Source organism: Xenopus laevis, chromosome 2S, assembly GCF_017654675.1.
Source record: "Xenopus laevis strain J_2021 chromosome 2S, Xenopus_laevis_v10.1, whole genome shotgun sequence".
Lineage (NCBI taxonomy): Eukaryota > Metazoa > Chordata > Amphibia > Anura > Pipidae > Xenopus > Xenopus laevis.
In genome coordinates, this window is record NC_054374.1 from 167,005,233 (window position 1) to 167,031,609 (window position 26,377).

The 26,377-nt window shown below is 43.4% G+C and overlaps 1 protein-coding gene across 4 annotated transcripts in view; it reads right to left on the reverse strand.

Moving 5' to 3' along the window:
* Window positions 1-26,377, reverse strand: part of LOC108710079 (cGMP-dependent 3',5'-cyclic phosphodiesterase) — a 313,782-nt gene that overhangs the window by 41,752 nt on the left and 245,653 nt on the right. For all 4 annotated transcript variants that reach the window (XM_041584657.1, XM_041584656.1, XM_041584655.1 and 1 more), the window contains 4 exons: window positions 18,835-18,909; window positions 11,574-11,615; window positions 10,117-10,185; window positions 8,513-8,640 (listed from right to left, as the gene is read on the reverse strand). In XM_041584657.1, coding sequence (XP_041440591.1) covers window positions 8,513-8,640; window positions 10,117-10,185; window positions 11,574-11,615; window positions 18,835-18,909 — 314 coding nt within the window. The remainder of the gene's footprint in view (window positions 1-8,512; window positions 8,641-10,116; window positions 10,186-11,573; window positions 11,616-18,834; window positions 18,910-26,377) is intronic.

A 26,377-nucleotide genomic window follows, 5' to 3' on the forward strand; every position in this document is an offset into this window, starting at 1 on the left:
GCCAATACATCAACCAGCTCATGTGACCTTCTCCGTTCTACTAACAGATGGATGGGGGGCTGAGGAACGGGCTACAGAGGAGACAGACAGAACCTTTATGGGACAATTAAATTCTGGCTGCCAGCGGGAGGGCACTGCTCTGAAGGTCGATCCCTGTACTGTCACATTTGTACCACGCTGATCCGACAGTTTATTTACCTGTATCAACTGCAACCCTGGAACTGAACCCAATGACCATTCACATCTTTACACTGAGCAGAGCCAATAGCAACTGACCGGGCAGCACCGGCTCTCTGGCTCATTAGTAACAAAGTGACCGGGACTACTTGGGAGTAAGGGAAAGGTCTAGTGAGCTGTGATAGGGGTGGGGCTTGATAAGGAGTGGGTTGGGCTTGTTTTATCATAGGCAGCATTGTGTCATTGTGGCCATGGTGGATCAGGGGCAGGACTGGAAATGCAATTGGCTTTATTTGTTTCATTGCAGCCCCATTTTACTTGTTTGCAAGTGAGAAGAGGACTGGGAAGAGGCAACGAACGGGAGAAAAGGACTGGGAAGGGGCAACCAAAGTGAGAAGAGCACTGGGAAGAGGCAATGGAAGGGAGAAGGGGACTGAAGAGGCAACAGAAGTGAGAGAAGAGGGCTGGGAAGGGGCAACAGAAGTGAGAAGGGGACTGGGAAGAGGCAACAGAAGTGAGAAGAGGGCTGGGAAGAGGCAACAGAAGTGAGAAGGGGACTGGGAAGAGGCAATGGAAGGGAGAAGGGGACTGAAGAGGCAACAGAAGTGAGAGAAGAGGGCTGGGAAGGGGCAACAGAAGTGAGAAGGGGACTGGGAAGAGGCAACAGAAATGAGAAGGGGACTGGGAAGAGGCAACAGAAGTGAGAAGAGGGCTGGGAAGAGGCAACAGAAGTGAGAAGGGGACTGGGAACAGGCAACAGAAATGAGAAGGGGACTGGGAACAGGCAACAGAAATGAGAAGGGGACTGGGAAGAGGCAACAGAAGTGAGAAGGGGAACTGGGAAACAGGCAACAGAAATGAGAAGGGGACTGGAACAGGCAACAGAAATGAGAAGGGACTGGAACAGCAAACAGAAGTGAGATGGGGCAACAGAAGTGAGAAGGGACTGGAAGAGGCAACAGAAGTGAGAAGAGGGCTGGGAAGAGGCAACAGAAGTGAGAAGGGGACTGGGAAGAGGCAACAGAAATGAGAAGGGGACTGGGAAGAGGCAACAGAAGTGAGAAGGGGACTGGGAACAGGCAACAGAAATGAGAAGGGGACTGGGAACAGGCAACAGCAATGAGAAGGGGACTGGGAAGAGGCAACAGAAGTGAGAAGAGGGCTGAGAAGAGGCAACAGAAGTGAGAAGGGGACTGGGAACAGGCAACAGAAATGAGAAGGGGACTGGGAAGAGGCAACAGAAGTGAAATGGGGCAACAGAAGTGAGAAGGGGACTGGGAAGAGGCAACAGAAGTGAGAAGGGGACTGGGAAGAGGCAACAGAAGTGAGAAGGGGACTGGGAAGAGGCAACAGAAGTGAGAAGGGGACTGGGAAGAGGCAACAGAAGTGAGAAGGGGACTGGGAAGAGGCAACAGAAGTGAAGAAGGGACTGGGAAGAGACAAACAGAAGTGAGAAGGGGACTGGGAAGAGGCAACAGAAGTGAGAAGGGGACTGGGAAGAGGCAACAGAAGTGAGAAGGGGACTGGGAAGAGGCAACAGAAGTGAGAAGGGACTGGGAAAGGCAACAGAAGTGAGATGGGGGCAACAGAAGTGAGAAGGGGACTGGGAAGAGGCAACAGAAGTGAGAAGGGGACTGGGAAGAGGCAACAGAAATGAGAAGGGGACTGGGAAGAGGCAACAGAAATGAGAAGGGGACTGGGAAGAGGCAACAGAAGTGAGAAGAGGGCTGAGAAGAGGCAACAGAAGTGAGAAGGGAACTGGGAACAGGCAACAGAAATGAGAAGGGGACTGGGAAGAGGCAACAGAAGTGAGATGGGGCAACAGAAGTGAGAAGGGGACTGGGAAGAGGCAACAGAAGTGAGAAGGGGACTGGGAAGAGGCAACAGAAGTGAGAAGGGGACTGGGAAGAGGCAACAGAAGTGAGAAGGGGACTGGGAAGGGGCAACAGAAGTGAGAAGGGGACTGGGATGGGGCAAGAGAAGTGAGAAGGGAATTGGCAGGACAGACAGTTGGGCAGATCGGAATAAGAGAGGAGCAAAAAGAAAAAGGCTGAAAATGTAGAATTTAATGACTAATAGAACATTGTGATGAAGGAATAGATAGAACAGAAGTTCGTGAGTGGAACCACCAACTCTGGTTTCCTTAATGGACCCGGCACCCAAATCTGACACCGTGGCTTTATTTAATTCAGTGAATGGACTAGTGGCAAGAAGCCGAGAACCTGTGCCAGTTCTCATGAGCCCCAGCTGAACTGAACCACTTGTTGTCACTGTGACATTACTGTATTCTTACCCTCATAACACAGACGGATTATTATTGCCTTTATGAATGTGGCTGCTCTCGGTTCACTGTGGATTGTGGGTAAATTCATTGTGAGCACACTGGGAAAGCAAATGCCTCTCCCTGGGCAGCAGAAATTCATTGCATTTTAATTCATGGCTTATACGAGGGAAGGAGGCAAACACATTGCATCTGCGTGAAGCTTAAAGCACAGGGAGAGCAATATACAATATATCCTATAATCCCTTATTCATATAGATCATAATTCCCCGCACTCGCTGCATTAGCCAATCATTATACTGCATTATAGGCATTTTAATATTCTTCAAGGTTTATTTCCAAGATCGGTGGCTCGCCGAGGATAATATTCATCTATTAATCCCTGCTGCATTCACTATTCCACCCAACTTTGCTTGGTAATTCAGCCCCAGCAGGTTTTTTACAGTAACACAGAGAATCAAGATCGGTTTAGTATTTCCCATCGGTTCCCTTGATGCTGGCAGTATATTTCTGCTGTTTCTGTATCTGCAATGTAGCAGCAGCCATGTGTCTTCACAGATTTAGAAATCAGCTGCCTTCTGCTACATGGATTCCGGAGTCAGAAACAGCAGTGCAAATTGCTTAGGGTACTACAACCCACACGATTATAATTTAATTTTACAGTAAAATTTCACTTTCCAGGCTCCTTTTAAAGAGGTATTGGATGGATTAACCCTACTGAGAAAAAATGAACTCTTTGCAACATTTACCTTTCAGTGCAAAGCTCCAGAAATATGAAACAGTTGCAAAAATAAGATAAATTGTTTGGTTGCTGCTAAATCTTTTGAAAGGGCACAACATTTCAAACAGATGAAAAGTAATAGAGAAAGGGACAGACACAATGACAGTTACACAGAACTATAAACCCAGTGAGAATGAGGAATGAATGGATATTGGGAAGTTGTATCAGGAGTCAGAAGCAGCAGTGCAGAGAAGAGAAAGGGACAGACACAATGACAGGTACACAGAACTATATAATCCAGGTGAGAATGGAGGAATTGAATGCGATATTGGCGGAAGTTGTTCATCAGGAGTCAGAGGCAAGCAGTGCAAGAGAAGAAAGGGACAGACCACTAATGACCAGTTACACGCAGAACTATAAACCCGAGTGATGAATGAGGACTGAATGATATTGGGGAAGTTGTGATCCAGGAGGTCAGAAGCAGCAGTGCCAGAGAAGAGAAAGGGACAGACACAATGACAGTACCACAGAGACTATTAAACCCCAGTGAGAATTGAGGAATGATGGATATTGGGAAGTTTGTAATCAGGAGTCAGAGGCAGCCAGTGCAGAGAAAGAGAAAGGGACGAGACACGAATGACAGTTACACAGATACTATAAACCCAGTGAGAAATAGGAATGAGATGGATATGTGGGAAGTATGTATCAGGTAGTCAGGAAGCAGCAGTGCAGAGGAAAGGGACAGACCACAGACACAATGACAGTTACACAGAAACTATAACCCATGAGAATGAGGAATGAATGGATATTGGGAAGTTGTATCAGGAGTCAGAAGCAGCAGTGCAGAGAAGAGAAGGGACAGACACAATGACAGTTACACAGAACTATAAACCCAGTGAGAATGAGGAATGAATGGATATTGGGAAGTTGTATCAGGAGTCAGAAGCAGCAGTGCGAGAAGAGAAAGGGACAGGACACAATGACAGTTACACAAGAACTATAAACCCAGTGAGAATGAGGAATGAATGGATATTGGGAAGTTGTATCAGGAGTCAGAAGCAGCAGTGCAGAGAAGAGAAAGGGACAGACACAATGACAGTTACACAGAACTATAAACCCAGTGAGAATGAGGAATGAATGGATATTGGAAGTTGTATCAGGAGTCAGAAGGCAGCAGTGCAGAGAGAGAGAAAGGGACAGACACAATGACAGTTACACAGAACTATAAACCCAGTGAGAATGAGGAATGAATGGATATTGGGAAGTTGTATCAGGAGTCAGAAGCAGCAGTGCAGAGAAAGCGGACAGACACAATGACAGTTACACGAACTATAAACCCAGTGAGAATGAGGAATGAATGGATATTGGCAAGTTGTATCAGGAGTCAGAAGCAGCAGTGCAGAGAAGAGAAAGGGACAGACACAATGACAGTTACACAGAACTATAAACCCAGTGAGAATGAGGAATGAATGGATATTGGGAAGTTGTATCAGGAGTCAGAAGCAGCAGTGCAGAGAAAGGACAGACACAATGACAGTTACACCAGAACTATAACCCAGTGAGAATGAGGAATGAATGGATATTGGAAGTTGTATCAGGAGTCAGAAGCAGCAGTGCAGAGAAGAGAAAGGGACAGACACAATGGACAGTTACACAGAACTATAAACCCAGTGAGAATGAGAATGAATGGATATTGGGAAGTTGTATCAGGAGTCAGAAGCAGCAGTGCAGAGAAGAGAAGGACAGACACAATGACAGTTACACAGAACTATAAACCCAGTGAGAATGAGGAATGAATGGATATTGGGAAGTTGTATCAGGAGTCAGAAGCAGCAGTGCAGAGAAGAGAAAGGGACAGACACAATGACAGTTACACAGAACTATAAACCCAGTGAGAATGAGGAATGAATGGATATTGGGAAGTTGTATCAGGAGTCAGAAGCAGCAGTGCAGAGAGAGAAAGGGACAGACACAATGACAGTTACACAGAACTATAAACCCAGTGAGAATGAGGAATGAATGGATATTGGGAAGTTGTATCAGGAGTCAGAAGCAGCAGTGCAGAGAAAAGGGACAGACACAATGACAGTTACACAGAACTATAAACCCAGTGAGAATGAGGAATGAATGGATATTGGGAAGTTGTATCAGGAGTCAGAAGCAGCAGTGCAGAGAAGAGAAAGGGACAGACACAATGACAGTTACACAGAACTATAAACCCAGTGGAGAATGAGGAATGAATGGATATTGGGAAGTTGTATCAGGAGTCAGAAGCAGCAGTGCAGAGAAGGAAAGGGACAGGCACAATGACAGTTACACAGAACTATAAACCCAGTGAGAATGAGGAATGAATGGATATTGGGAAGTTGTATCAGGAGTCAGAAGCAGCAGTGCAGAGAAGAGAAAGGGACAGACACAATGACAGTTACACAGAACTATAAACCCAGTGAGAATGAGGAATGAATGGATATTGGGAAGTTGTATCAGGAGTCAGAAGCAGCAGTGCAGAGGAAAGGGACAGGCACAATGACAGTTACACAGAACTATAAACCCAGTGAGAATGAGGAATGAATGGATATTGGGAAGTTGTATCAGGAGTCAGAAGCAGCAGTGCAGAGAAGAGAAAGGGACAGACACAATGACAGTTACACAGAACTATAAACCCAGTGAGAATGAGGAATGAATGGATATTAGGGAAGTTGTATCAGGAGTCAGAAGCAGCAGTGCAGAGAAGAGAAAGGGACAGACACAATGACAGTTACACAGAACTATAAACCCAGTGAGAATGAGGAATGAATGGATATTGGGAAGTTGTATCAGGAGTCAGAGGCAGCAGTGCAGAGAAGAGAAAGGGACAGACACAATGACAGTTACACAGAACTATAAACCCAGTGAGAATGAGGAATGAATGGATATTGGGAAGTTGTATCAGGAGTCAGAGGCAGCAGTGCAGAGAAGAGAAAGGGACAGACACAATGACAGTTACACAGAACTATAAACCCAGTGAGAATGAGGAATGAATGGATATTAGGAAGTTGTATCAGGAGTCAGAAGCAGCAGTGCAGAGAAGAGAAAGGGACAGACACAATGACAGTTACACAGAACTATAAACCCAGTGAGAATGAGGAATGAATGGATATTGGGAAGTTGTATCAGGAGTCAGAGGCAGCAGTGCAGAGAAGAGAAAGGGACAGACACAATGACAGTTACACAGAACTATAAACCCAGTGAGAATGAGGAATGAATGGATATTGGGAAGTTGTATCAGGAGTCAGAGGCAGCAGTGCAGAGAAAGGGACAGACACAATGACAGTTACACAGAACTATAAACCCAGTGAGAATGAGGAATGAATGGATATTGGGAAGTTGTATCAGGAGTCAGAAGCAGCAGTGCAGAGAAGAGAAAGGGACAGACACAATGACAGTTACACAGAACTATAAACCCAGTGAGAATGAGGAATGAATGGATATTGGGAAGTTGTATCAGGAGTCAGAAGCAGCAGTGCAGAGAAGAGAAAGGGACAGACACAATGACAGTTACACAGAACTATAAACCCAGTGAGAATGAGGAATGAATGGATATTGGGAAGTTGTATCAGGAGTCAGAGGCAGCAGTGCAGAGTAGAGAAAGAGACAGACACAATGACAGTTACACAGAACTATAAACCCAGTGAGAATGAGGAATGAATGGATATTGGGAAGTTGTATCAGGAGTCAGAGGCAGCAGTGCAGAGAAAGGGACAGACACAATGACAGTTACACAGAACTATAAACCCAGTGAGAATGAGGAATGAATGGATATTGGGAAGTTGTATCAGGAGTCAGAAGCAGCAGTGCAGAGAAAGGGACAGACACAATGACAGTTACACAGAACTATAAACCCAGTGAGAATGAGGAATGAATGGATATTGGGAAGTTGTATCAGGAGTCAGAGGCAGCAGTGCAGAGAAAGGGACAGACACAATGACAGTTACACAGAACTATAAACCCAGTGAGAATGAGGAATGAATGGATATTGGGAAGTTGTATCAGGAGTCAGAGGCAGCAGTGCAGAGAAGAGAAAGGGACAGACACAATGACAGTTACACAGAACTATAAACCCAGTGAGAATGAGGAATGAATGGATATTGGGAAGTTGTATCAGGAGTCAGAAGCAGCAGTGCAGAGAAGAGAAAGGGACAGACACAATGACAGTTACACAGAACTATAAACCCAGTGAGAATGAGGAATGAATGGATATTGGGAAGTTGTATCAGGAGTCAGAGGCAGCAGTGCAGAGTAGAGAAAGAGACAGACACAATGACAGTTACACAGAACTATAAACCCAGTGAGAATGAGGAATGAATGGATATTGGGAAGTTGTATCAGGAGTCAGAGGCAGCAGTGCAGAGAAAGGGACAGACACAATGACAGTTACACAGAACTATAAACCCAGTGAGAATGAGGAATGAATGGATATTGGGAAGTTGTATCAGGAGTCAGAAGCAGCAGTGCAGAGAAGAGAAAGGGACAGACACAATGACAGTTACACAGAACTATAAACCCAGTGAGAATGAGGAATGAATGGATATTGGGAAGTTGTATCAGGAGTCAGAAGCAGCAGTGCAGAGAAGAGAAAGGGACAGACACAATGACAGTTACACAGAACTATAAACCCAGTGAGAATGAGGAATGAATGGATATTGGGAAGTTGTATCAGGAGTCAGAGGCAGCAGTGCAGAGAAAGGGACAGACACAATGACAGTTACACAGAACTATAAACCCAGTGAGAATGAGGAATGAATGGATATTGGGAAGTTGTATCAGGAGTCAGAAGCAGCAGTGCAGAGAAGAGAAAGGGACAGACACAATGACAGTTACACAGAACTATAAACCCAGTGAGAATGAGGAATGAATGGATATTGGGAAGTTGTATCAGGAGTCAGAAGCAGCAGTGCAGAGAAAGGGACAGACACAATGACAGTTACACAGAACTATAAACCCAGTGAGAATGAGGAATGAATGGATATTGGGAAGTTGTATCAGGAGTCAGAGGCAGCAGTGCAGAGTAGAGAAAGAGACTGTAGAAAGGATTTAGCAGGAAATAAGAAGAGGAAATCGTATCAATCACTTCCCTATAGTTATATAAGATAAGAGGGATGAGCTCACACCCCACATTGTTTAGTTGATTGGCCCCACTGATCATGATAATACAAGTCACCCAATGCTCAAATATTAAGACTTTATTCTCCTAAAGACCAATGAGAATGATGCAGTGAAAACTGTAAAACTGGCCCAAGTCCATATGAGTGAATGAGGGAACTGGGTGTAACACAATGATGTAGGCCACTTACTTTCCTCCTTGTTTGTTGAATGCACATGCCAGGGCTACCACTTGGGAGGTGGCGCGACTAATGACGGGGACACACAACATGGAATGAACCTCGAACCCCAACATGTTATTGAGCTGCCGGTGCTCCTCCTAGAACCAAGAACAGGCAATGTGAGGTTAATACTTATGAGCCATTAAGTGAAGCGGAGAAGGAATCTCGCCAGGACAAGGCAACATGAATATGAGGTGAGGGTGCCACCCTTAATTAATTGCCCATTTAATTGGAATAACTGTACTATTAACATTAACTATTGGGTTCCCAGTTCAGCCCATTAGAGTGCTCTTATCATTGAGCCTCCGTTACCATTGGACCATTTTTAGCGTCTTATCAGGATCTCCCAGTTTAGCACAGACGTTGGCATCAGATGGCACTTTACACTACTTCAATTTCACTCCAGTATGGCTGCCATTATTCCCCCTGACTGAGAGGAGGCATCGCTACGTTTTATGACGTATCATGGGTCAAGTTATTGCAGACAAAGCTGAGAATAAAGTTTTAGCTTTGATTAGTTGCTCTACCATCTCCCACCAGTTTTGTTGTATTACTGCATCAGAACAGCGCCACCATGTGATGCACAGAAGGAACTGGAGGCTGGAATGGAAAGTGTTCAAGTTCTAGTTTTAATAAACTGAAAGAACTTCCCAACAATGATTTTCATAAAAATATAATATAATAATATAATAATGTCTGCTGCCAAGAAACAGGCCCAGTTTTTTCGCTTTTTGGGTGCTTGCTCAAATATAACGCATAAAATTCGAAGAGGACCAGCACACCATTTTTTTTTTAAAATCACAAATTTATTTGTTACATTACTGTGTAACAAATACATTTGTGATTTCTAAAAAACAGTGTGCTGGTCCTCTTTGAATTATATATATATATAGAGCAGAAGGAGGCTCACACTAACGTTAGCTGTTTTTTGATTTAATAAAAACCTTTATCTTCTTCATAAGACCTGGGAGTGTGAGCCGCCTTCTGCTCTACATTTACCTTTTTGGGCTTTTTTGCAGCCAGGTAACGTACACCGTCATACGAGCTTTGCCGGCATCCCGCAATCTACATTTATATATATATAATGGGCACAAAACCTTTCATCAAATCGGTAATAATGTGCTTGAGCTTCTGAGGATATTTTGTGTATGTGCTGCTTTGGATATGGCCTCCTGGCCTACAAAGGGTTAAATGAACATGCAGGTGATTGTCCAATAAAGAGCTGCTGTTGTTATGGTAACTAAGGGATTCACATGTACATTGTACGTAAAAAAAAAATGGACATAAATGATCATTAATGACATTATAAATAATAGTCACAAGTTTGCCTTTAAACGATATTATTCTTTGGCCAGTCCATTCCCCTGCGGTGCCGCTAGGCAGATGCTTTTTATTGCCGTAATTTCATGCTGGGTTATTACCACCCTGTGTTTTATTAGCAGCGCAAATGAGCACAAGTTCTACTACAATAAAAACAACACTATCCTGATATACGTATATATGATATATACCGTATGATATATAGAAACACAGAACTGGTCTATGAAGTAAAGCACAATGGGGCTCACACTCACCGAGCTGATGTCCTGCAGGGTAATGGATTTCTTCTTGTCCACAACCTGCCCCAAATGGCCAAATGTGAGCTGGAATAGACAAGGGGGGTGTTAGGGAACATGGGCTGCACCAGGGGAACTGTCACCCAACAAAAATTATTCAAAATCCTATTTTATCACATTAGTCAAGCAAAATTAACTTTAATTTCACTGTATAAATGATTTAAATCTTGTTTCCATCAGTCTGGGAATTCATAATTATAACAAGCAGGCAGGAGCAATTCTGTGGACACTGTTATTAAGACAAGTCTTGTATCATCTCAGAATCTTGTTTGTGCAGCAGAATGGGGGACCTGATGTCCATCCCCATGTCCTGGCTACACAATTAAATGGTGAAGAGATTGGGGGGAATGTGGGGAGAGCAGTGACATGTAGGAAGTGCTGAATGGAAAGTGAAAGTCAGGGTTGCCCCGGTCTTTCAAAACCAGCCAAAATCAGCTACAAAACCAGCCCAAAACTAGCCAAGGGGCACTTCAATAGTAGCCCAAAAATAGCATAATATGTGCAGTGAAACAAAAGTCTAAAAAATAAATGAATATACATGAAAGGATGTTATTTTTACACAAAGCAAAATCGGACAGATTCGCCAGTCACCAGGGGTGTAACTACAAAGAGAGGGCTGGGAGGTATAGGGGTCCCTAATACATATACAATTTCAATATACGTTGGTAAAACAGCTTGACATTTTGGTGGCTGGCAGATTTTTGCCCCAAAATTGTCTGATTTTGAGCAAAGTCACCGGAAAATGCAAGAATGCATAAGACTGGCAACTCCTGACTTCTACACAAGCCAGCCCCACTGCATGCTGGGTATTGTAGTGTTACACTGCCAGTTGGCAAATTGTTAAACAAAAACAACATTACCCAACATGCATTGGGAGACACAGGCTTGGCACATTAGGGCAAGAAAAAACTTTGGCTGGTTTCCAAAGTACAAACCAATCAAAGGACCAAAAAGTAGCCCAAATCCATACCTTGGCTAGTTTGTACTTTCAAAACCCGCTTGGTCTTTAAATTAGTAGCCCAATTTGGCTGGAAAACCGCCAACCTGGCAACCCTGGCGAAAGCAATTGTCTGCCCCGCCTCTGTGCCTAAGGCATAGAGGAGGGGCAGACGATATTTGATTGACAGCTGTGATATTTAAATGAGCTTACAGCAGCTATAAATGCTTTCATAGAAAATTGAAATTGGATTTCATGTTTAATTTGAAAAGGACTTTTATTATACATACATATATATATACACATATATACTTACATACATACACATATATACTTACATACATATACACATATACACTTACATACATATACACATATATACTTACATACATACACATATATACTTACATACATATACACATATACACTTACATACACACACGACTCATAAGCATATGGATTTTGTTAATGATCTTACTGGGAAACTGATTTCTTCCTCCAACACTTTCCCTCCGACAACCTGGAATTTAAAATAATAACATTAATGAAATTCTTGAAAAAGAAATACAGTCATATGAAAAAGTTTGGGAACCCCTCTTAATTCTTTGGAGTTTTGTTTCTCATTGGCTGAGCTTTCAAAGTAGCAAATTCCTTTTAATATATAACTTGCCTTATGGAAACCGTAGTATTTCAGCAGTGACAACGTTTATTGTATTAACAGAAAATATACATCATAACTAAATATTCCATCAATACTTGGTTACAAATGTAACAGCCACTAGACGCCTCCTATAGCCTTTGATGAGTGTCTGGATTGTGGATGTGGCTATTTGTGACCATTGGTCCATACAAAATCTCTCCAGTTCAGTTAAATGTGATGGCTGCCGAGCATGGACAGTCTGCTTCAACTCATCCCATAGATTTTCCATGATATTCAAGTCGGGGGACTCCAGAATATTGTACTTGTCCCTCTGCATAAATGTCTTTGTAGATTTCCAAGTGAGTTTAGGCTCATTGTCTTGTTGGAATATCCGACCCCTGCAGCGGAACTTCAACTTTGTGACTGATGCTTGAACATTATCCTGAAGAATTTGTTCATATTGGGTTGAATTCATCCGACTCTGTTTGTGTTTGTGTGAGTGCAGAAAGGGCTTCTCATCCCCCTGCCATACACATGTTCTTTGTGCAAATTGTGCTGAATTGTAGAACGATGTACAGATACACCTGCATCTGCAGCAAGATCTTCTTGCAGGTCTTTGGAGATGATCTTTGGCTTGTCTGTAACATTCTCACAATCCTCCGCATATGTCGCTCCTGGATTTTTCTTGGCCTGTCAGACCTGGGTTTTACAGCAACTGTGCCTGTGGCCTTCCATTTCCTCATTACATTCCTTACAGTTGGAACTGACAGTTTAATAAACCTCTGAGATGCTTTTTGTAGCCTTCCCCTAAACCCTGATACTGAACAATCTTTGTTTTGAGATCTTTTGAGAGTTGCTTTGAGGATCCCATGCTGTCACTCTTCAGAGGAGAGTCAAACAGAAGCACAACTTGCAATTGGTCACCTTAAATACCTTTTCTCATGATTGTGCATACGAAGGCTTAACGAGCTAATCCAACCAATTTGGTGTTGCCAGTAATCAGTATTGGGCAGTTACTTGCATTCAAATATACAAAATTACAAGGGTACCCACATTCGCCAGTTTTTCACATTTGATTTAATTTCATACAACTGAATACTGCTTCACTAAAAATCTTCTTTTCAGAAAACACCCCAGTACTCAGTTATCTTTTTTGTTGAAAGTGGAGTTAATTATTATGGAGACTCCCAATCTTTTTCATATGACTGCATATACCACTCTGCAGAACTGTATATACTATATATATATATACCCCAGACACACAATTCAAATTCATCACACAACTATTTGACCTGAAATCAGTAGACATTTTAAATACCATTAAATAATAATAATAATAAAATTGATACATGGGCCTTTAACAAGGCTCAACATTGTAGCTTTGCAACTGTCATAGAAGGGACTATTGGGGACAGGCTGATGATTGGGAATAAAGTTGGTTACGTCTGTATCTAACACATTACTGAAAGAGCAGGGGAAGTATGAAGGTCATTGTTGGTCACCATTCTGCTTATGATTAAGCCAAACCACTGGGTATAAACTACAACTGACCAACTGCTTCTCCGGTGAGAGCGAGTAGAGGGACCATTTTTGGCTTTCAAAGAGTTTCTTCTGCTGTTGCCAAGGGGGTTGGTCTCAAATATACAAAAAGAGCTGACATTGGGGTGGTCATGAAAAGGGGGTCTCCATGGAGGCTGCATATGAGTGGGGTTGCTATGAACTAAATCCATGAATGTTACATGGGACAATGTATTTGCTTTTGGTTCTTGTTATTTAGACCACACGGATGAGCTGGAACTGAAGGGATCCAAAATCTGCAGCAAAGACACAGGCCAATAGACTCAACGCTCCCTTTCTATGTGCTGATGTGCTGTACCCGGTGGTGTAACTATAGAGGAAGCAGACCCCGCAGTTGCAGGGGGGCCGGGGAACAGTAGGGGGGGGCAGACGGTGGGTTCTGCTTCCACTAAAGCTAATAACAAACCCCCTCTCCAGCCACTCTCTCTTACCTGCGGCAAGGAAGGGGGAAGCAAGTCAGAGTGGGCGGAGTCAGGGTGGAGGCGGGATGTGGGTGGGCGGAGGCGGGACAAGAAGAAGGCGACAGGATGGGGATTGGAGTGCGCTGGGCCCCTCTGAAGATTTGCACATACATAAATACACAGATAAATACAAATGCCCTGCACTAGTTCAGGATTAAACCGATTAAAAGGAAAGGTAAATATGACACTTGGATTTCTAATAAACACTCGCCCAGTGTTTGCAGCGGCATCTGGGCTCATTCTCTGAGAGATTTAAATCCTGGGGCAAAAGACATTTTTCTCCACCAACTGAAATGACTTTCCGACTTGTCACAACCTGCGAGTCTCTCTGAATAAATGCGGCAAATCTGAGCGGCGTCTCTTCTAATGGGCATCTGATTGGCACTGATACATCACAAGCTCACCAGCAATGGGAAGGTCAACAGCACATTTATATCTCCCAAATATCTTCAACAAGTAGAAAAGAAATAAAAATAATCACTGAATAAACACATTTCCAGCCTTGTGGCACCAACACTGGCACATTAACTCCTTGTGTTCCACAGGCCAGACGACTGAATGAAAGTGCCACCCTATTGCCTTCCAGTTCTCCTGCTGATCATAGTGAAGGGAATATATATATATATACTGTATATATGTATGTATAGAGATTTACATTTATTCAATGATTCATAGGGATTCTTTATATAAAACCCACTGCCTGACCTCAATTGTCTGTCCTCTGTGCCACCCATGTTCATATTGTAAAACATTAAAGGTGTCTAGTTACTAATTAAATAGCTCTCATTGCAGCTTTAACATGAGGGCAGGTCCTCTCTTAGCTCATAACAAGGTTACAGATATATAGAAACATTGGGGTGTCATCCTGCTATAGTTCCAGGGGTACCCAGGGTACAAATAAGCACTCACCCCAAATCTCCCCCTAACTGACCTTCAGACTGGCCCCCCTTAGCTCATAACAAGGTTACAGATATATAGAAACATTGGGGTGTCACCCTGCTATAGTTCCAGGGGTACCCAGGGTACAAATAAACACTCACCCCAAATCTCCCCCTAACTGACCTTCAGACTGGGCCCCCTTAGCTCATAACAAGGTTACAGATATATAGAAACATTGGGGTGTCACTCTGCTATAGTTCCAGGGGTACCCAGGGTACAAATAAACACTCACCCCAAATCTCCCCCTAACTGACCTTCAGACTGGGCCCCCTTAGCTCATAACAAGGTTACAGATATATAGAAACATTGGGGTGTCACCCTGCTATAGTTCCAGGGGTACCCAGAGTACAAATAAGCACTCACCCATAATCTCCCCCTAACTGACCTTCAGACTGGGCCCCCTTAGCTCATAACAAGGTTACAGATATATAGAAACATTGGGGTAACAGCAGTGGTGTAATTAGCTGTTACTGGGCCCTGCAGCAAATTAAATTTAGGGCCTCAAAATATTGATAATTTGGCCTATTGTACCAAGAAACTTTAAAACTCATCATTAATTAGGGACTCACTGAGCCCCGCTGAAATGGCAGGGTCTTCTTCTTCTGTAGTTACTCCCTGGGGTAACAGTCATAGTTCCAAGAATATCTAAAACAACTAATATGGTTTTACCCCAAATTTCACTGTAACTGTCCCTTAAGATGGTGTTTCAGGTGCATCACGACATGCAAATTCCATACAGTGCCTTGGCCACAGAGGTGCAACATGTGATTACATGTGATTATACATGGGATTATACATGAGATTATACATGGGATTATACATGGGATTATACATGGGATTATACATGGGGTTATACATGGGATTATATATGTGATTATACATGTGATTATACATGGAATTATATGCGTGATTATACATGGGATTATATGTGGGATTATACATGGGATTATACATGGGGTTATACATGGGGTTATACATGGGGTTATACATGGGGTTATAGAATGGAGTATATGTGGGATTATACATGGGATTATACAGAGGGGTAACATACAGGGAGAGAACAATGTGTAAATGCAGAACTTTCTCTGAGCAGCCGCAGTATCAATGTCACAAGCTCCTTGACCCAATGGAACGATCAACTCAATCATTTAACACTGAAGAATGGGCACAGTTAATTGCGCTCTACGCAATATGTTGGCGCTATATAAATACATGTTAATAATAATAATTCTTTATTAAGGGACTCGCCCCTGAAGGATTTTAGCTTTAAGGACATCAATTTCACATCAAGGCCTGGCATTAGTATTGAGAGGAATGAGTTCAGGTCAAGTCTATAGAACTAATGAGATTTGCAAAGCACTTCACTTGCACTCAAATTCTTAATAATAATAAAAATAACAAGAACATTTTATAGAAAATCATATAAACATTAAATAAAATAGGCTGGTTTTGCCTCCAATAAGGATTAATTATATCTTAGTTGGGATCAAGTACAAGCGACTGTTTTATTATTACACAGAAAAAGGAAATCAGTTTTAAAATGTGGGTTATTTGGATAAAATGGCGTCTATGGGAGGCGGCTTTTCCGGATCATTGGTTTGTGGATAATGGATGCCGCACCCGTACATTTCTTCTGTGATATTTCGTACAGTCCAGACAGGTCTCTAGTCAGGGGTTCAGCAGGTCTCAATATGGCAGCCCCCAATTCCATGAAATAAAGTAATAATTTCCTTGTATCCCTGTCTCCCATGCCCCCTAGCAACTGCAGCATAATGTGGCATCACATGATTTGGAGGCGCAGTCGAAATAACGGAGCTCAATAATCAGGGTTCAGTGCCAACTCGTAGGTCTTAGTCTGCTCCATTCCTCATTGCTTCATTCTCAGTTTTCAATGTCAGACCCCCGGCAAATGTTAAAACGAGTTCCTGTATATTGGTGCAGAATTGGTAGAATTCAAACCAATTTTTTATTGAATCTAATTCTTAGAGGGTTATTTATCAAAGGTTGAATTTATGTTAATTTTTTGTTAATGCTAATAAATTGGAATGTACTCGAATGGGAGGTTATTTCTGAAAAAATATGAACGTCTTATATTCGATCAAATAGTCCCGACCCGAAAATTCAAATAGAATTTGAATCAAATTCGAATGAGTTTTCCTCTGAAAAAACGAACTTGAATGTCAGGAAGGCAATTAACAACTACAAATGGTTCAAGGGGCCTCTGCCATTGACTTATTCGAATTAGAACTGTTTCCAGGGTCGAGGTGTGATAAATCTTACATTCAAATTCACATTTGAGTCGCGCTTTTAAATTTAAATTTGTTGACACAAAAAAATTTTGAAAATTTTAAATTTTTTTGAACCTTAATAAATCTGCCCCTTAGGGGCAAATTTACCTAGGGTCGAATATCGAGGGTTAATTAACCATCGATATTCGACTGCCAAATTGAAATCCTAAGACTTCGAATATCGAAGTCGAAGGATTTAGCGCTATTCCTACGATCAAAGGAATAATCGTTCGATCGAGTGGTTAAATCCTTTGAATCGAACGATTCAAAGGATTTTAATCCATCGATCGAAGGATATTCCTTTGATCATATAATTGTTAGGAAGCCTAACATTGGCCTCGGTAGGTTTTAGGTGGCGAACTAGGGGGTCGAAGAATTTTTTAAAGAGACAGTACTTCGACTATCGAATGGTTTCAAAGTCGTAGTAGTAGTCGAAGGTCGAAGTAGCCAATTCGATGGTCGAAGTAGCCGTATTCGACCATTCAAAATTCGAAGTATTTTTTCTTCTATTCCTTTACTCAAGCTAAGTAAATGGGCCCCTTAGTGTTGAATAGTGAAAAAGTGAACACAACCAGATCTATAACCTTTAGAATGTGTTGAATTTCCATGGCCCACAGTAAGTGCAGGTTGGTAGCCACGGTGCCACATTTGTGCCTCTGGGAAGAGCTCGGTGCCAACAGCCTCAGGGCAGGAACGATGTTTATGGCTATTACCCCTATACATTAGGCTGGTATTTTTTCTATCTTTTATTAATGGTGCGGTTGAACGGAATAAGCCAGTGATGCGCATCCTGCTGCGAGTAATTTCCTATTCCCGACATTATATTTCCCATGTCAATTCTGCAGGACCCGATTTTAATGAGCCAAGTGCTTACTGAGCCACAGACACAATAATCCGCTCAAATTTCAATACAAAACCACTTAACAAGACACTTTATCAATGAATAAGACGCTGCGCTGTAATAAAGGAGATTTACATTAACCCTTTGTAGTCACAGATCGGACAGGGTACAATTTGGAGTTGGGTTTTAATTAATATTTTGTAACATAAGAGTCGTTTCCATACAACTCCGGCTTCCAACACGTTTGACCAACACATCAGCTGAATCAAATTGTGTTTGGCTGTATTTGGAATGAGCCAATTGTAGACCCAGAACTCATTTTAAGCCGTGTTGTGGGTTTAGGGAGGGGCCTTGGAAAACTTTTTTAAAGGAAAAGTACAGCAGTGTTATTCCTTGTAGGGGCACTTTATAAGCAGAAGGCTCTCAGAGATGTGACATGCACACATTTATATATATATATATATATATATATATATATATATATATTTTTATATATAATACACAAAAGCCATGAATGTCTTGGGACTAGTGATGTCATCAGTTATACAGTAAAAGGTGACTAGTGATGTAATTTGTCACATGACTCACTAAAACTTGTGTATTATAATAAATAAAGTACCTCTTGTTGGAAAATATGAGGATATTAGAAGTAACCTCAGAGTTCCATGACCTGTATAAAAACACTTGGCCTTCGACCTCTTATACTTTTATATGGTCATGGAACTTATAATATCCTTATATTTTACAATAGGGGGTAATTTATTCACTATATATTTTACAAACTGAAAGTTGTTCCCAAATTGTTGGGTTGCCAAATCTTGGGGCTAGTAGCTGTGGGGGGGGGGGGGGAAGACCCCACTATGTATCTGGCCAGGGCATTAGCAACTCCCAAAAAACACCTGAACTCCCAAAGGTCTGGGCTCAGGTTGATGGAAGTGCCCTGGCCACACACTTACCTAAGAGAACAACTAATGGGTGCCCCGGGCACTTACCTGACAGAATAATTGGTGACTGTCCTCGGACACCAGCAGGAGGCAGCAGCAGGGCGACTGAGTTTGCTGTTCCAACTGGAAGACAAAAAGCAAGAGGTGATGAGTCAAAATCAAGCATGAAACTCAACGGCTGGACTCCATCTACAGTAGATGAGTTAAAGGTAAATTTGTATAAAAATGTAAATTTCAGTAAAATGGAATCAACTCATTGTATAGTGTATAGCCCTACGGCTGGTTCCATGTACATATTGTAGCCAAGTATTGCTTCAAGTTGCCACTCAGCCTTTAAAGAAAGGATTCGGGTGCTGGTGTAATTGAATTCATGATCTGGGACTTTCTGGACTCCCAAGAGTCTCTGGGCAAAGGGTAAGGGAACCTGCTCCCCCCACTCAGTTATACATAATACTCATTGTTGCTGGGGGCGCAGTGAATGAAAGTGCCCCTGAGTGAACACTGTCCTACTACTCAGTCACATACTGTATAATACATGTCGTTGCTAGGGGTTTCTTAAATATACTTCAATATTTAGTACTCTGTAGGTCTTAGCTGCACCCTCAATGGCAGATGGAGGCTGGACATCTCTGTAATACTTTATTAGCTGGACCCCCGATGGCAGATGGAGACTGGACATTCCCAGTAATACTCTTTTAGATGCACCTCCCCCCATAGCAGATGGAGGCTGGACATCTCTGTAATACTCTATTAGCTGGACCCCCAACAGCAGATGGAGGCTGGACATTCCCAGTAATTCTCTATTAGCTGCACCCTACACAGGAGATGGAGGCTGGAGATCTCAGTAATACTTTTTTTTTTAAAGGTAATGCTTTATTCGTTTAAACACATAAAACATTCACAAACATTAAACAGTTTTATTACAATCTTGTGTCGATGTCGTTATTGTAGCATAATTGGTACATATTTGTTCTCTCTTTTGGGTCATACCACTGCATGAATTGTGTCAGAGTCGTCAGAGTGCCTTTTATTCCCTTTCATTCCTTGATTGCAAGCCCGGGCCCGACTCCCACCATGGGCTCCATATTTTATCAAATTTACAGGTTGTGCCTCTAGTTTCATGCGTAAGCTTAATCATGGGAATAGCCTCGTCAACTAATTTTATCCAGGAGTCCCTGGTGGGAGGGTTGGGCCCCATCCAATGCATAATAACACATTTTTTAGCATAGTATAACAAAACTCGAAACCTAGTTCTTGCAGGGACAGTAGGTACTAATTGGTCCACTATCCCCAGTAGGCACACCTGAGGTGAGTTCACCTGCGGAAAATCTAGGGTAGTTGCTAGGGCAGCCAGTACCTGAGACCAATAGGCTTTTATTATCGGGCAGGCCCAGATCATGTGTAAGAAGTTTGCTGCCATTTCACCACATCTAGGGCAATTGTCGTTGTTTCTTTTCCCCATAGCCTTAAGTTTTATTGGGGTTGTATATAACTGATGGAATGTTTTGTATTGAATCAGTTTATCTCTCACGGATATTAAGCTGATATATATTGACTCTGTCGCTTCCTCCCATTCCTCCTGGGTGAGCTCCGGTACAAGTAATTGCCATTTATGTTGTGCCTTGTGGAATGGAGGGGGGATACTTGCTAATAGGTTGTGGTAGAGTTTAGATATTAGTTTGGTGGGTTGCTCCACCGCCAGGGACTCTTCCATTGCCAATGTAGTCAACACCGGGGAAAGAGTTCCAAACTGTGCCCTGAATAGTTGACGGATTTGAAAGTATCTAAACAAGGGAGTGTGAAGTGGAGCACATTTGTCTTGGAGCTCTTGAAACGACAGGAATGTGTTATTCATTAGCAGGTCACCCAGAAATTTGATACCCCGTTGTGGCCAATATAGAAAGTCGTCTAGATTCCGAAAATGTGGAAGATTGGCATTGCCCCATAATGGGAGGGAGGAAATCAGACGCAAGGGTTGTTTTTTAAGCTGTTTCAGTCCTTGACTCCAAGCTTTATGGGGTGTAGTGATAGAGGAGGGTAAGTTGCCCATTTCTGTGAGCTTGCGATATGGTAGATTCTTAAGGCTTTCTAGTGACCCTGCTATGTTGGCTTGCAAAGCCATGTTGGGGTTGTATGGGTCAGGATGAAACCACCAGTGTAGGTAATAGATTTGGGATGCTAGGTAATATAGGTGGAAGTTGGGCAGGGCCAGTCCTCCCTCCCCTTTATCAGCTGTCAACTTTTCCCAGGCCAGCCGTGGTACTTTTTGGTTCCATATAAAGGGGAGAATGAGATGATTGATTTTTTTAAACACCGAGCTGGGAATATGGATTGGAGCGTTGTGTAGATGGTATAGGATTTTGGGGAGGTATATCTTAATAAGATTTATTCTCCCCCACATTGTAAGTGGGAGATTTGCCCAGCCTCGAAGGTCTGCCTCTAGTTTCGTAAGTATTGGATTAAGGTTGATCTGTACGAAGGTGGACAGGTCCCCTTGTATATTCAGGCCCAGGTACTTAAATTCCTGCGCCCACGTTAGCTCTACATTGGGGGGGAGAAGGGGAGCAGGCTGTTTGTCGATTGGAAAGAGTATGGATTTATTCCAGTTAACTTTAAGGCCTGAAAATACGCCAAACCGTCCTACCAACGTGAGCAGAGCCAAGAGGGAACCTTGGGTGTCGGCAAGATATATTAACATGTCGTCCGCATACAAGGAGATTTTTTCCGTAATTGGGCCGAGGGCTAAACCAGAAATTTGTTGAGATTCCCGGATGGCAATAGCCAAGGGTTCAATGGCTAAGGCAAATAGAAATGGTGACAGGGGACAGCCCTGCCTAGTACCTCGATGTAATCGAAATGGAGCAGATATAAGACCATTAACCCTTACCCTTGCCGTTGGCCGTTGGTATAGTATTTGAATCCATTTAATAAATTGGTCTCCCAGATTAAATCTGCGTAGCGTTTCCCAGAGATAGGGCCATTCAATGGAATCGAATGCTTTGGCCGAATCAAGGGAGGCCACTGCTCTTGTACCCGGCTTATCATGTAATATCTCAATATTGGTATATAATCTCCTCAGGTTGATGTTAGTGGACCTGCCTGGCATAAACCCCGATTGGTCTGGGTGGATTAGGTCTATGATGTATCTTTGAAGTCGTTTTGCAAGGATTTTTGCAAGGATTTTAGCATCCGTATTTATGAGAGAGATAGGTCGGTATGAGCTGCACTGTGACGGGTCTTTGCCAGGTTTGGGGATCACCACAATGAGGGCTTCACTGAATGAGGGGGGTAATGAGCCTGTCACAAAGGAGGACTGTAGGGTACTAAGTAGCTGAGGGGCTAGTTGCTCCTGTAAAGACTTGTACCAAGTCGAGGGGAGGCCGTCAGTGCCAGGGGTTTTGTTTGGTGGGAGAGAGGCTATGGCTTCTTTAACCTCTTCTATCTTAATAGGTTCATTTAAAGCCTTCCTGTCATCAGTGCAGAGGGACGGGATGGAAACACTGTCTAAAAAGGGTATGTGAAGGTCGTTGGAGTGGGTCAGTGTTGTATCATATAGGTCCCGATAGTATGAAGCAAACTCCTCAACTAGCAGTTTTGGGTCGGTGACCATTACATTACCCGCTCCCTTTATGACCGGTATCGCTGTAGAGGGACACATTGCGAAATATGCTAACATTTTACCATTTTTATCACCCATTTCAAAGTACCTTTGTGATTGGTATAGAAGAGCTTTCTTTGTTAACAATGTGTGCTGTCGCTCTAGGGCATTGCGTTTGTCTATTAGAAGTGCGTATGACTCCGGAGAGGGGTTAGAGATGTGATCCGTCTCTGCCTGCAAGACCTCCGCTTCTGCTAGATCAACACTATTTTTCGCTTGATTTCGGGCTTGCCGTATTGCTCTAGCTAGGACCCCCCGCATTACCGCCTTGGAGGCATCTCACAGGACCTCCTGGGAGGCCGTTTCTGCATTGGTTTCCCAATAATTGACATATCCCTCTGAGTTGGCTGTTTGCACTGTCTCATTGTTTAACCAGAGAGGACTTAGTCTCCATATTCTAGAATTAGGTGGGGTTGACCATCTGAGGGATAAAAGAAGCGGGGAGTGGTCAGAAAGTATTCTGGGGAGAAATTGCACCTTGTCGATAAGGGGCAGTATATCATTAGTTACTAGTGCCAAGTCGATCCTAGAAAAGGACTGGTGAGTAGTCGAGTGGCATGAATACTCCTTTAAGTCAGGGTGTTTCCATCTCCAAGCATCTAGCAATTGAAAAGCACTTGCCCATTGAGCTGGTTTGGTAGGGCCTATTTCTTGAGACTTGAGACGGTCTAGCTGAGGGTCCATTGTGGAATTGAAGTCCCCTAGTATGCACATAGGGCCGGGGGGTAGGTTTGCTAATTTGTTAGTAATGTGATCCAATAATGCGCCTGAATATGGTGGGGGCATGTAGAGGTTGATCATTGTAATAGGCTTATTGTCGATTGTACAGTTTAGAATAATATAACGACCATAGTGGTCTGTAATGATCTGTGACAGTGAAAATGCTATGGATTTCTTAACCAGGATGGAAACACCTCTTGCGTGGGTAGAAAATGTGGAGTGGTATGACCATCCTACCCAGGGTTTTTTCAAGGAGAGGACTTTTTGCCCAGTTAGGTGCGTTTCTTGTAGCAATAGGATAGAAGGGGAATGTTTTTTAATATAGTTATGCATGATGCTGCGTTTGAACTTAGAATTAAGCCCCCTGATATTCCATGAGATAATGTTATAGATTGACATAGTGAGTATAGTACAGATGACTGAGCAAAATGGGTTTCGGAACCTGTATCTTGAGAGAACGCATTGACACAACACTCGCTGAAAAGATAATAATAGACATATACAATAGACACCCCAACATTTCCCATTTTCCCTCCCTACCCACCTCCCCAACTTGGGTGGGTCTAAAACCCATAACTGAAGACACTTAAATGGTCAGTGACTGTGGGCGTGGCCCTTTATCATCCAACCAGTAGACTTTAGAAATATAAACTGATACAGTTCCCTTCCGTTCCAGATGTGCCATGGACTAGTGGTCTGTTGGTATATATAGCCGGTCCTGGATTATAGGTACATCACCCTTGGCTTGGGGGACTACCTGGCTATTTCAACGTATTGACATATATCCTTACCATAGTCTCAGGAAACACAGTCCTCAACAGGAGTTCAGCAACAGGGAGTGTCAAGTAGACCATGGCTCGTGGACCAAACCGCGTTGAGAAGAAGTATAATGTTCAACAGCCCTTGTATTTAGATAGATGACAGACTGGCATGAAAGTAACTTAGTGAACGAACATGGTATTAGGCCCGTCTGGGACCATCGTTTGCCGCTGGTCTTTGTGGGCCCCTTGCGTCTAGCCAAGCTGTTACATCCGCAGGTGCTGTAAAAAAATGTGACTGGCCACCTTCAATAATCCGTAGCTTGGCAGGGAAAAGCATGCAGTATTGTAGCTGTGCGTCACGCAGTCGTCTTTTGACTCCCTGGAAGCTTGCTCTTTGTTTCTGTATGGCAGCAGAGAAGTCCGGGTAGAATGAGATCTTAGCTCCATTGTGTTGAATTTCTCCCTTTTGCCGCGCTGCTCTGAGGATAGCATCGCGATCCCTGTAGTTGAGAAGTTTGAACAGGAAGGCCCTTGGAGGAGCCCCCGGAGGGGGTGCCCTATTTGGAACTCTGTGGGCCCTTTCTATTACAAAATTGGAGGAGAAAGTATCAGCTCCAAATAAGTCTCGTAGCCAGGTTTCGGTAAATTGCTCAGGCTGCTGACCTTCTGTCTTCTCCAGGAGCCCGACAACTCGGACATTGTTTCTCCTGTGTCTGTTTTCAAGGTCGTCTATTTTTTCCCAAGCTGACCGAAGTTGTTGATGAACTTCTCGCATGGAGTTCTGCATCGGATGCACTTGATCCTCAAGCATGGAGACTCTGTTCTCTACTTCGGTTGTTCTCTCTCTCACATTTTGTAAATCCTGTCTTAGCAAAGATATATCAATTTTAAGGGCTTCAAGTTGGGCAGTGGCGGATGTGCGATTTTCCAATATTGCGCCCATGAGCTCAGATAGTGATAGTTCTGGGGAGACCATGCCTGGTTGTGAGGGGGGTGGTGGAGCCTCTTGGCTACTATCAGTGTCATTTGCCTGTTGTGAGCTATGGGCGTAGCGCTCCAAACGAGCGGCGGCATCGGTCTTTGGTTTTGGGCCGTGTTTACCCATTGGCAAAGAAAATTACTCACAGTCTCGGTTATGGCGGAGGTTACAGTTGTATGTTGCTTTGGATTGTATCAGTGGCCGCAGGTTTTGCAGGACTGTATGGCTGTATAGGCACACTGGAACGGTCTATTGGGATTTATGGGGATTTAGTGCACCATTATTGGGTATCCTACCCAGAGCGCCTTTGCTCCTGATGGATGATAACAGCCAGGGTTCCGTTCAATCAGGTACTGGGGTCTCCCAGCCTGTTTGATGAGAATGCTGTCTCAAGCAGATAGCACAGTATTTACTTGTGGGTGGGTGAAGTTATTTGGAGTGGGTTGTAAGAGATGATTCCCACCCTTAGCATGAAGTAGAGAGTTCGCTCCTCCTTAGTATATGCCCCACTGTCAGGCCCAGGACATTGCAGGCCTCTGTCCCAGTGCTGTTAATATAGGGACGCACCCGGGGTCTAGTACTCATGCACCTCCCGACTGCAATTACCTTCTGTTCCCCCGCAGACTGGTTTGTGGGCTTGCTATAGCGCCTCGGCGCTTCCGGTGCAGGGCCCTTTACCGGTCCCGCTGATTGATCACCTACGCGGGTCCGCGGCCTGTCTCGTGGCTGTAGGCCGCAACGCGCGCACCACTGCGGGCGCTCCGAATTTGTCCGCTGTCCTTCCGGGCTGGAGATGGCGGCCTCCGGAGGTGAGCAGGAAGGGAGTTAGGCTTTTGGGGAGTATTGCAGGCGGGGAAAGATGTTTATTTTGTAGACACCCCGGGAGCGCCGAAAAAACACGTCCTGCGTGTTGAGCTGCTGGCCACGCCCCTTCAGTAATACTTTTTTAGCTGCACACCCTATGGCAGATGGAGGCTGGACATGTAATATTCTATTAGCCACAGTTAGTGTCACTGTCGTCCAGTGCAACATATTTACGGGGCGTCTCGTTCCTTCTGTATTCTAGAGAGGTTTGCTTCCATTATAAAGACTTTTCTCATTACAGAAACTCAATTAAAATCCTTTTAGATGCAGAAGAAGTTAATGATGCAGATTATACGTGTTCTGATTCTCTCTATATGGCTCACTGTGCCCAAGGAAATCAATCATGAACCCCATAGGCAGGCATGCAGAGTTAAGGCAAACTAAGGCTAAATTGCATCGCTCTGAGACGGACTAATTAAAGTGCAATGCCTCTAAAAGGTACATCAAGGGGAAATTCTCTTAGCACATTGCAGAATGAACTGACTCATGTACAGGCCAATGGGGCATATGTCTATTTAGTCTTACTCCTTCTTCACATGGTGGGCTGTATGTTAATTGTGAACTCGCCAAAGCATCTCAGCCTTCATACTGGTTAATGTTCCACAGTAA